A 12,580-nucleotide genomic window follows, 5' to 3' on the forward strand; every position below is an offset into this window, starting at 1 on the left:
GAACCATTCTCATTGCTGATGGCTTGTCTTTTTTGATTCCCATATTTGCCCAGCCAGTAGTTGTGATAATCAAGAGTTGTTGGGATGTTTCATGCCTCCTAGAGAGAGAAGAAAAAGTAGACCTGTTAATGACATAACTGCAATTTAATTTGAAGTGTGGCATTAGTTAAGTAGTTAAGGATATTGCCATGAACCAAGAATATGAACTGGTTTTTTACGTTGCATTTTCCCTAAAATGCCTTTCTATAATTTTAAGCAAAACCATTTATAGAGAGCACTGGAAAGGACTGGTATAAATCACTTATCTTTCCTGATTTTTATTTCTTTTCCCTTTTACTTCCTCTAACTTTGAAAAAGGAGTTGCCCTTGTTGTAAAATAAGATACCACTTCTGGACCTTAATATTCTAATATATTAATTTGACCTCATTTACCCTAAATGTATAGCTTAATTAAAGATTTTTTTGGGGAAGGGTGTGGGATTGAATTTTCTCCCTCTAAATTAATATATCACTTTCTAACTAGTCACATGAATTTTTTTAAATTCTTTCCTTCATATTTAAAAAAAATAGAAAGATATTGGCACTTAAAATCTTAAATTTTCTGATGTTTTTACACTATCAGATTTTTTTCTAGTTTTAAGACAAAATGCTGTCATTTTTTTAAAATGTAAAAGCTTGATGAAATTAATACTTTAAGATATCAGACTTGCAAAGTATCTTCAAGATTTCAAACTCATGTAGTCTTACAAGTTGATAAAATATTCTACCCATATTTTTTAGTAAGCTGGAGAATAACTTAAATATACTTCTTAAAAAGGTCTAGAAGTAAAACCAACAGTTTATTTGCTTAGTGACTTAGAATATTGATGATTTCTCTAAGATATGATTAAAGAGAAGAGGAGGCCATAAACAAGACCATTTTACTCCTTTGTATGTTTCATTATAGAAATAAGATGAGTGCTTACTTAACCCATTACTTACATGTCAGACATTTTAGTGGACTATTAGGAACTATTTTATTTCTATTTTAATTGGGAACTATTAGTGTGAAATCTGTGTTGCTTTTGAAGTTCCTAATGGATTACTGAATTTAAAGATGTATTAAAACTAACTTTTGTTGAACATACCATGTCAAGACATGTTGGTTGTTTAAGCTTTTCAATTTTTGGTAGGGAGCATGTCTACAAACTTATTCAAATTTACTCTAGTTTAAAATATAACTAGAACCTCAGTATATCAAGTGAGTTATTTCAAAATACCTTATACAGAAGTATTTTGGGGAAATGTGGGGTCTTGTCACACACTAAAATGAAGTTTGGAAGAATAGAGGAACTTTGCTGCTATATGTGTGTGTGTATGTACATGTCAAATAATTTTACCTCATATACATAGAATAAAAACTTGATTTACAAATAATTAATAAGGTGGCTTCTTATTTCCTATGACCAACCTTCCAAATGACCAACATTTACTAGGGCCAATTCAAATTTGAGTCTAGTGAATTTACATTATATAGCCCATTAGAAAAAAAGAAAGTTGCCTTTTTGTAAGAGAAGTCCTGATAGAATATTAATTTGGCTGATAAAAGTCATTAAACTGTCTTCATATTATCTTGTTTTAAGTAATGTTCAAATTTTCCAAACATCAGAATTTTAATATATGTGAGATTTTAAAAATTCGAGGGGTGGTTCCTGAATTATCAGGAACAGTGGATTGTTTGACTCATTCTTACAGAAAACTACCTTAGCCTAGTCTGATTTACTGTTAAGGTGATCACTATTTATCTAATGATACAGTTTTAGTGTATTATTTAGTTTCTAGTCAGAAAATAATTGCCAGACTCGTAAGGGTAGCTCTTACTGTACCTCCTTGGGCAAGTCACCTGAGCAAGGTATCACTTCATTTAATAGGGAAACTATTTCTTTGTCTGTTCTCATTATTTCACTGTGAATATAATTCACAAAATACTTCTCTAACTATTCGACTTGGAGGCCTTATATAAATTCCTAATTTGAGGAGACATGAATGTAGACCCAAAGAAGTTTAGATAAGAAATCTAAATACTTCCTATAAAACTTAAGTTATAGAAAGAAAGGCAGCTAACTTTTTTATAGTACTTGCTGTAGACTAGACACTGCAGTATCTGTTATGTGCTTGTATTATTTCATCTCAAATACACAAAATGATGATAACGTAGTTAAATGTTTATTTTTGCATGTAAGGGAAAATAGTGAAGTAAGGAGTTGGAAAGTGTGATTTAAAGTGTTTAAAATGGATTAAAAAGTTAGTAGTGGTCTATATGTAGCACAAACTATAAAATTAAATATTTAGTCTAATCTTGTCCCAAAGAAAATTTGCTCTGATCCTTAATGGTTATTATCATCACACGTATTTCAGTTTATGTTAATCTTTTAGTTTGACCAACATTTGGAGTTATCCTGTGTAGTCTGGTGTGGCTTTAAATGCTAAAATGAAGGAACTTATCTCAATGTGAAATTAAAATACATATTTGATTCTATAAAAAATCCACTTAAAAATATATAAATGTATTGGTTTCATTTTTTAAAAAATTGTTTTCTAACAATTTGGAATGTTTTGTTTATAAAGTCCCCAAATGTTGGATTGTATTCTGTGTTCATGCATGTTACCAAATTTCAAATTCTTTGAAACATAACAGTTATTTACGCTTACTTGCAAGGCAAAAAATAAGCACTATCAAATGAATTTTTCATACTAAGTTTTTCTATGTAGTGTTCGCCACTACAAACTTTTTTGGGGAAGAGTTCTTTATTGTTATTCTAAATGTTTCACCGTTTTGTGCAAACAAACAAAACCCTAGCAATATTGTCTTCAACTGTCCAACAATTTTTAGTTTCTTTTTAAATTAATTATACTTTAAGTACATTTCATTCTTTGTGTACACATTCTTAAAATTTTAAGTGAATTTGTTAGCGTTTGCAACATTAATTATAAATAGTAATACTTTTACAAGTGGTTTTACAAACAAAATATCAGGAGTCAAATGGTTGAAATGTCTTTATCTTTCTGATGTTGTTCTAGTTTCCTAAAACTTGATTTTAAATTGATTTTTAATAAACTTTGAGTTATATGTTTATGATCATATTACCCTAATTCAGATATTTAAAATAACATTTTCTAGTAAAATTGAAAATGTGTTTTGTGATTGTGGTGATTGTGCCTTTTTTGTTTGAAATGACAAAAATATTTAGAGTATGTCCTGACTTTGTGTATATTATTAATAATGGAAAAAGAATTCGTTTTAATTATCAGGGTTTTTTTTCCAAGGCTTATTAAATTTGAGAATAAATATTAAAGTGGAATTTCTATTATCATAACCTTTCTTTTCTATGTTGTACTTCTGTTGTAGTTAAATTACTGTGCACATTTAGGTCTCAGCTATTGAGCTAATTTATTAGCAAGTGCTAAATATGACATTTATGGAATGCTTAACCGGTTATGTTGAATGCTGCATGGTCCTAACACAGGAGAAAGGAGGCTAGTACAGTATATTATGAAAGTAATTGTAATGTGTAGTGTATAATTACATATAATATGTAATTATTTCATAATAGCACCTTAAGCAAAGTATTGCAAAGGTAATTAAAATGTTTTTTAACTGCAATTTTAAAGTTATTGAAGTACCTGTCCTTGATAATGCCTAACTTTTATGCTAAAAGATAATGTGAAAAGGTAGATTAATTTTCTTCTTGGTTTTGTTTTATTTCCAGGTGGAGGTTTGGCCGTTGGAACAGTTCTTCTAATTGGTTAGTATAGCATACATACTTTGCTCGTCCCAATCACAGTTTTCTGTTGTGCATAATGATTTTATGGGTTTGCCTATTCTGAAATTAAGTATTTAACACTCTACAAGAGTTAAGGTAAATTATACAAGAGTTAAGGTAAATTAAAGAGGAATTGCCGTAAGTTCTAATTTAAATTAAAATGTTGATCTGAACTTGAAATGAATTAGGAAAATATATATATGAAAATGTAGCTCTTATAATTTAAAAATGTTCACAGTGCTTCGCCCTCCATTTGTTTTAAAAAAACTAAAATTAATGCCAATAGATTTTTTGGAGAATCTCAGTATTTAGAGTGGGATTATTACAGTGATTCATTTGATAAGTTGATGTACACATAAGCCCATTGTATATATCACAGATTTTTATCATAATTGTCTTCTAATTGAAAGAAAAGTAACAAACTGATAAATCACATTTTTGTTCATCTTTACAGCTTCATTGGTTCTTACTTAAATACACATACATAGCCCTACTTAGCTTTTTTTTAAGTTTAGATCATAGAATCTTGGAATTGAAATAAACCTTGGCAGTTATATAATCAAAGCTCCCATTTGGCCACAAATCACTTTTCCGTAATCCTTGACAGATATCAAACACCATTTGAGTACAGATTATCTAGCTTAAAGGGCTCACTACTTTACAAAGCAATGCTTTGTTATTGAAAATGTATGATTTATTAGAAAGTTCTGTATAGTAATGTTTAATTTGTATGCCTGTAACAAGTTTGTTGTTCCTAGTTTTGTCCTCTGATACTTTTTCACATGACACTCTTAAAATATTTGAAAATAACTATTTAATCACCTCAAATCTTCTCCAAACTAAATAGACATAGTTTCTTAAACTGGTTTCACACTCCTCACTCTCCTGGTTGTTCTCATGTCGCACCTTTTGGTCTGGCATTGTCTCTTTAACTGTGCCCAGAACTGAATGCAATACTCCAAATTTAGTGTGACCTATGCTTAAATTCTAGAAATGGTCATGTCAGTTGCATTTTTTAAATTTATCTTTTAGTAAGTAAAGAATGATTGAAGGAATTTTGGGAAAAAATAATTCACAGTTTTGATATAAGTATATAAATACAGAAAATATAAAAGGACATGTAGAAAAATTGCGCTGTCCTTTCAGTTCCTCACTCCCCATACCCAGGGACAATATTGTCCTGGGTTTCCCACCCAAATATTTCAACATAACTAATATACATGGGAGCATTCAGCACCTTGCTTTTTCTGCTTAATACATGTTAGAGATCAGTCCATGTGCATTCATATAGATATACCTCATTCTTCTCGACAACTGAATAGGATTTTATTGTATGGTTATGCCACAATTTACTTAAATCATTCTCTACTGATAAGTTTAACTCATTATTTTCTGTTACTAACAATCCTGTTGTACAAGTCTTATATATAAGGTCTGCATACACATATAAGTATATAGTATCTATAGAATAAATTCCAAGATATAGGCTTACTTGATAGAAGCATGTTAAATTTTATTAGATATTAGATTGCTCTGCCAAGAGGTTATGCTACCTTATACTTCAATCAACTGTTATAAGAATATTAGGTTACCCTTACCCTTAACAACAATGTGCATTATCAAACATTTTAATCTTTACCAGTCCAAATAGGTGAAAAGTGAAGAATGGCATTTCATGATTTGAACCTGGGACTTTTCTCTTTGATGAACAAAAATCTGGAGATTATTATAATGGTTTAAAAAATATCCAGCTAAATTTTTATTCTTTTCTCCAGGGGAAGTATGTGTGAATGATACTAAGAATCCAATGACGACTGATAATTCATTCAAAAAATGTTCGTTGAGCACCCAGGTGCATGCTGGATATTGGGGTTACAAATATAAATGAGTTACTCTCTTCCCTTAAGGAGGATACATAAGTAAAGTAAATAATTACAACATAAGTTAATACCATAATAGATGTGTTTATTATTACTACACTTTATTGTTGATTGTAGCTGTACAAGGGACTGCTATTGACTTTTGTATATCCATCTTATAACCAGCAACTTTTGAATTGTTTGTAGATTCACTTGAATTTTCTAAGTAGGCAATCATCTTCTGCAAACATTGAAAATGTTATTTCATAACAGATTTTGGTGTTTTAAAAGTGAATGCTTCCATAACAAATATAAAATAAAAATATGGGAGTGGCTTTAGAACCAGGCAGTGGGCAAGGGCTGGAAGGATTTTGAGGAACACATTAGAAAAAGCCTAAATCACTGTAAACAGATCATTAGTAGAACTCTGTACTTTGAGGACACTGCCAATGAGGATGAAAAGGAAGAAGGTCCATGTTACTGAAAGCTGGAGGAAGAGAATCCTTGTTACATAGTGACAGAAAGCTTAGCGTTGATGTCGGCAGTTATGCGAAAACAACACATGTCTAATGAACTTGGTGATCTAGCCAAGGAGATATTTTGACAATATATAATAAGGAAAAATCAAATAAGAATAACTAAAGCACAGTGACAGATAAAAAAAAAGGGTCTGCCTTTGATGAAATATCAATTCACCAAGTATTAAACTAGGTATTCAATAACTATTTGTTGAATTAATAATTGCATAAAATAATATAACAAGTATAATGCAAAGACCTTGCCTTTATAGTCTGGTCTTTCCATAAAGCTAATATTTTTAATCGTCTCATTATTATTTATGCCCTACTATCAACTTCTTCTAAGTGTATAAGATTTTAAAAAATATGTATAACTTAAGTAAACTTAGTTTTATTATCTGTTAGCTTGTTTTCTCTAGGAAATCTTAAAACAAAATTTGGAAGCATTTTTACATTTCTTTGAAAGATTAGATTTGCAGAAGGAATCTTATCTACTAGGTTTTCTACTTTTCTCCGTTTCCTGGTCAATACAGCTTGTACAACAGATGCATTCTGCCTTAAGAAATGGATGAATAGTTTGAAATACAAACCAAATATGGAGATTTAAGGGCAGTGGTTAGGAGCTTAGGCCATTACTATACTGCTCATCACTCAAAGATTTTTTTATTCCACAAGTGAGAGAAAATTAAAGCCTGAAGATGATTTGCATTAATAACTTTTTACTATAGACTGTGAACATTTTTACCATTCTCTCATTTACCAAGGCAACTCTGTGTCTCAGTGTGTACATGCACATGAGTGTGGGGTAACAGAGTAGTGGATTTACGGTTTCAGAAGCAATGTAACTATGGAAACTGGAGACAGTGAGCACTGCCAGAAAACCCATGGTAGGTCTACTTTAGACCTTCGGAATGCAACAAAATAAATGAATATGAATACTTAAAATGCCCTTCTCTGAGGAATAGATTGAAGAACTAAGGGGCTCCTACATTTACTTTGAAAATCAAAGATAGAGTTTTCTTAAAACATGTTTCATCCTTCAGTACTGGAATAGGTTTTGAGATGTTTTATGTTTAAATCGCTTTCTGACAGTCTGGTACATGGGTAAGTATGGAACACCTGAAAAGTATCAAAAGTAAAATGATGGCATAAATATTTAAAGTTTTGAATATCTTACACACACCTCAAAATCAGTATGTCTAGAGCTAAACTCACAGTCTGCCCTTATCTCCAAATTCTACCCCATTCCTTAAATCTGTCCCTCTTCCTCTTATCCCTGGATTATTCAACCTACCAAGTGACACATGCCGGAGACCTGAGTGATGTACTTGTCTCTCACACTCCACACACCCATTAATCATTAAATGCTGAAAGTTTTCAACCTTTTAAATATGTATTGAAAAACTCTGTCTACATCTCTCCATTATTGCTGCCACAACCCTAATTCAAACCGTAATCAACAACTCTCACTGAAATTATTATAACAGCTTCTTAAGTTGTCTCCAGTGTTCCCTTGCTTCAGTCCTTTTTCATACTGTAGCCTGAGTGAACTTTATGATATGAAAATCTGATCATGATCCTTGCTTAGGACATTTTTGTGCTCTCTATTGATGTTAACATAAGGTGCAAGCTCCTTAACTTGGGCTCTAAGGCCTTTAGTGATTTGCTTCTGCTGATTCACCTTAGCCTTATCTCTTCTCATCTTCTCACCTCCTTCCTCAAGCTTTGTGTTTATCACCCTAAGCTTTTAATTCCATCAAAGTACCATTCTCTCACCTCTCTACAGAACTTTTCTTAAGTTCTTTCTTGCTGCATCTTTTTTCTTCTCTTTTCCTAACCCCTAATCACCTTTTAGGTCTCCACTTAAATATCTCTTCCAGAAAGTCATCCTTAACTGTTGCTTTCCTTCTCCTCATGCCCAATTAGTAGTATTCCTCTTATATAAATACTTCTGTAGTATTCTTTATTTACCTTCTCCTGACACTTATACTTTATTGAAAAACCCTGATCACATATTTTATTCAGTAGACTGACTGTAAGCTCTGTGATCATGGGAACCATATAGGGATACAGTGAATGAATGAATGCATGAATAAATGAATGATATGAAAGCCTGGCTAAAAACAATTTATAGTGGTTAGGAATATGTAATCATGGAGTATTTTGAGCAATGAAGAGATACTATGAAGGAGGCACTGCAGGAATAATGTAAAAAACTTGAAGTGATAAAAATACTCATTGCCCTAATCTAAACATGAGGTGATGTTTGTTACTGTGCTCTTAAGACTTTAATCATAAATTTACTATCAAATTTTGATAGGATAACAACACAAACTAACTTTTCTATTTCTACATTTCATTATGTATATTAGATTCTAAATGTTTAACTAGCTTTGCTTAGACTGCTGTGATTTGAAATATCATTTCCCTATATTTTCCCTCTTTTAACAAAACCCTTACAAGAGTGGTGATTTCTACTTCTGTGCCATATAATGTGTAGGAAACGAGGGAGAGACAGGAGGTAGTATGATCCCACGATTTTTGGCCGGAGAAAGTTTGGAGTTAGTACCATTAGGTGAAGTCAGGAAAGGAGGAGAATGAGCAGATATTGAGGTAGAGTAATGAATTCAGTTTAAACACAATGAATTTTCTGTTCCAAGTAGTTCTACCTAGTAGACAGTTGGATATTTGGGTATTAAATTTAGGCTAGAGAAAAATATTTGGGATTCCTCAATGTTATTTAACTAATGTTTTATTCAATGTATGTTTTAGTTGAAGTCATAGGCATGTATTAGAATGCCCAAGTTTATAGACCCTTGTGGATCCAGAGATGGAATTTTAGGGGGTCTCTTAATTTCCTCAAATTACATGCAGATGTGTGTAGGACTGTGTATATTTTTAGACCAGCATATAAAACTTATATCAGCTTCTTAGAGTGGCCTTAGACTCCAAAAAAGACTCAGTACAACTAGAGTAAAAAGAAAAACAGGTCAAAATCTAAAGCCTAGGCACATCAGTGTTTAAGGCATAGATAATGGAAAATAAGCCCAGGAAAGAGGTTAAGACCATAGCTTCTGGAATCAGACTTCCTAGATTCAAATAATGGCTCTGCTATTTACTAGCTGTATCACCATAGGCAAGCTGCTTACATTCTCTGTAGTTTCCTTACCTATAAGACAGAGATTAATAACATTTGTAAGGTTATTATAAGGATTAAATGAGCTAATGCATGAGATGTGTGTTACACCATGTTTAGCATATAGTTAATGGTCAATAAATCACTTATTTGCTGTTTTTAATGTAATCTTGACTGTACTGGCCAGCCCCGCCAAACATGAGATTCTGCCTCTTTGAAGGGTTTTTCAGTGACAGATAGGGCCAGAATGAAGCAGAGCATCACCCCCAAAACCATGCTTACCACCTACATGGAAATCACCATAACTTCTTAGGCTACAAGCAGCTGGCTTGAATAGACCAGATCAGAGTGAGGATAGGGCCATCTCTCTACCTAAAGCAGACAGACAATTGTGTAAGTTGATCTCTGCCACTTTTCTTTTTCCCTGCTCTCCCAGTAATAGAATGAGGACTTGGAGTAAGAAGTATTTTAGAACTTTCCTTTCTTGTAGAACCCCTCTGCAGCACTGAGACCTTCAAGGTACAAGCCTTAGTTTGCACTGAAGGAGAGAGAAAGCTTTGCATTGAACGTTAAAGTTTTAAACTTAACTATTTCAAATTTTAATAACTGAAACTGGTGAGAAGATCATGGAATCCACTCTAGATGTCTTTAAGAGATGAGAAAAAGAAGTTTTGACATAGCATATTTGAAAGCAGTGACCAGAAAATAAACAAATAAAATTGTTTCATATTTGTATACCAAAGAGTTGAGAGCTCTATATAAACTGCTTACATATATAAAGAATGGCTAAAGAAACAGGAAAAATGGTAACAAGGAGTATCTTAAAAATGGGGAAGGGAGAGGGTAGTTCCAAAAAGAAAATTGTCCATAGCAAGAGCTACAATAGACAAAAAAGATAAAGATTTAAAAGTGTCCCAGAAATTAGACAATTAGAAAGTCATTGGTGACTTTGAGACCAGTCTCAGTGGAATCATAAGGGCAGCTCATTTGGACTTTGATATTAAAGAAAAATTGATGTTCCTGTTGTTTCTATCCATTAGGCTTCATTCTACCCCTTGGGGGCATTAATGAACAAGTGTAATTCCATTTCCATATGACAGCCCATCAAATATTTGAAGCCAGCTATCTTGCATCCCTTGGGTCTGTTTTTCTTCAAGGAAAATATTCATTTCTCATGCTTTCAAGTCCCTTCACCATCCTGGTCACTCCATTCAGAAGATGCTTTAGTTTGTGTAAATCTCCAAATGAAATATATTGTTGTCAGTCTGGTCGAGTACCATGGAATAGAATAGGACAATCATCTCTCTCAACCTAGGAATTAGACTATTAATTCAGGCCAAAACTACATTTGCTTTTTGGCAGTTCTGTCACATGATTATCATTTTTGCATGCCCAGTGTTATGAGGATTCATTAAATAGATTAATTAAGGGCTTATTGTACAACTCAAAAATTTTTCACAGAATTAGTGATTTTCAGCTTGAAGAGCTTGAATTATTTTTTACTTTTTTTGCTAATCCCTCAATAGGTGATCTTCCTCCCACTAGTTTTTGCTGCGCCACAGGAATCTTTGAAAAAGTAGGGTTGATAAGTATTATAGCATGTGCGTGTGTGTGTGTGTGTGTGTGTGTGTGTGTGTGTGTGTGTATGATAGGACGAGTTTTCAGCCAAACTACAGTAGATCTGACTGATTTACAAGACAAGATAGATTTTTTGTTTGTTGTTTTTCCCTTAATTAATTCTACAAATATTTACTGTGTACTGTGTGCCCAGTACTAGTGATATAACAGTAAGATGCGTTCTCTGCCATGAGGAAATTTTAGCTTAGTGGGGAAATTTCGATAATGTGTATTAAATGCTAGTATAGGAGTTAACAGGATGCTCCAGGGCACTCTGATCATCTCACCCAGGCTTGAGGAAAGCTTCTCCAAAGATGGGGTTACCTAATCTGGGTCTGGGAGGATTTGAGGGAATTAGCTAGCCAAAGAGGTGAAGTAATCTATGCAAACGTCCTGAGTTAAGATGCAGTATGACTACTAGAGATAGTAATTTAAGATATGAGTGTAGATAAGATCAGTAGGGATTGTATGTATGTTAAAAAAAAAAAAAAGTCAAAACCCTTACTCATTTAAGAAACTCCTGTGCAGCAACGAAGACCCAACACAGCCAAAAATAATAAATAAATAAATTTATTGAAAAAAGAAGTAGGTAAGAAAAGGGGAACTTTGCCATTTAGTTTAGTTGTTTTACCTCTTCATTAATGAGAAATCACTCAATATTTTTTGTTATCTACAAGTGAATATCCATAGTTTATGCAGTACTTATCTGTATATTTTATTCCCTTACTGAGTATTATAATACATGTCCTCAATTTTACAAATAATTATTTTTATTTTTCTAGTTAAATAGTTTAGGTTTACTTTTTTCTTTTCTGAAAAGTTGTTAAATGACAATCATGTACATTTTAAAGGGAAAACAATAATCATGTACATTATTACAACAAGTATTTTTATTTTTGCACATTAAACCCTCCTCTTTGGCCACAACCATGCAGAGCCTGTAGACCATGCTAAAGGATTTAGTTCTTTCTGCAAGGAGCAATGAGAAAACGCTGAAAGGTTTTAAGTAGGGAAGTGACATGATCAGGTTTGTATTTTGAAAAGCTCACTGCTAAATTGAAGGAGGATTTGAGTGGATGCAAAGAAGTAAGAGGAAATTGCAATCATCTAGGAAAGAGTTGTTGGTAGCAAAGCTAGGGGAGAGACATTGTCGTGGAGCGAAGTGAACAATTCCAAAAATACTTTGAAAATAAATTTAACAGGATTTTAGGCATGGGGAGAAGGGTGTATTGGTGAGGGGTGGCAGGAAGAGGTATTAAGAATAAATCCTAATTTTCTAAAAACAGAAGGAGGACCACATTTGATGGTAGAAAATAATGAGTTTCTGAGTTCTGCCTTGGACATGTGGGAGTTGAGGCACTTTCGTGCTTCTGTATTTAATAGTAACAAAAGCCTGAAAGTGGCATGAAAAGTCCATAGTGGGGGAATGACTAAGTATTGTAAATTATGGTACATAAATTTACTGGAGTATTATGCACTCTTAAACATCATAGTTACAAGACTGTGACTTATGTGAGATTAAGAGAAAAAAGTTGGATACAAAATTCAGTAATAATTGTAACCATCCTACTGTATAGCACAGGGAACTATATTCAATATCCTGTGATAAGCCATAATGGAAAAGAATTTTAAAAAGAATGTATATAT

At 32.6% G+C, this 12,580-nt stretch overlaps 1 protein-coding gene across 2 annotated transcripts in view; it reads left to right on the top strand.

Annotated features, from left to right (window-relative positions):
* Positions 1–12,580, top strand: part of ELP4 (elongator acetyltransferase complex subunit 4) — a 221,601-nt gene that overhangs the window by 3,567 nt on the left and 205,454 nt on the right. For both annotated transcript variants that reach the window (XM_068555179.1, XM_068555180.1), the window contains exon 2: positions 3,750–3,785. In XM_068555179.1, coding sequence (XP_068411280.1) covers positions 3,750–3,785 — 36 coding nt within the window. The remainder of the gene's footprint in view (positions 1–3,749; positions 3,786–12,580) is intronic.

This window comes from Eschrichtius robustus, chromosome 11 (genome assembly GCF_028021215.1).
Source record: "Eschrichtius robustus isolate mEscRob2 chromosome 11, mEscRob2.pri, whole genome shotgun sequence".
NCBI classification, from domain to species: domain Eukaryota; kingdom Metazoa; phylum Chordata; class Mammalia; order Artiodactyla; family Eschrichtiidae; genus Eschrichtius; species Eschrichtius robustus.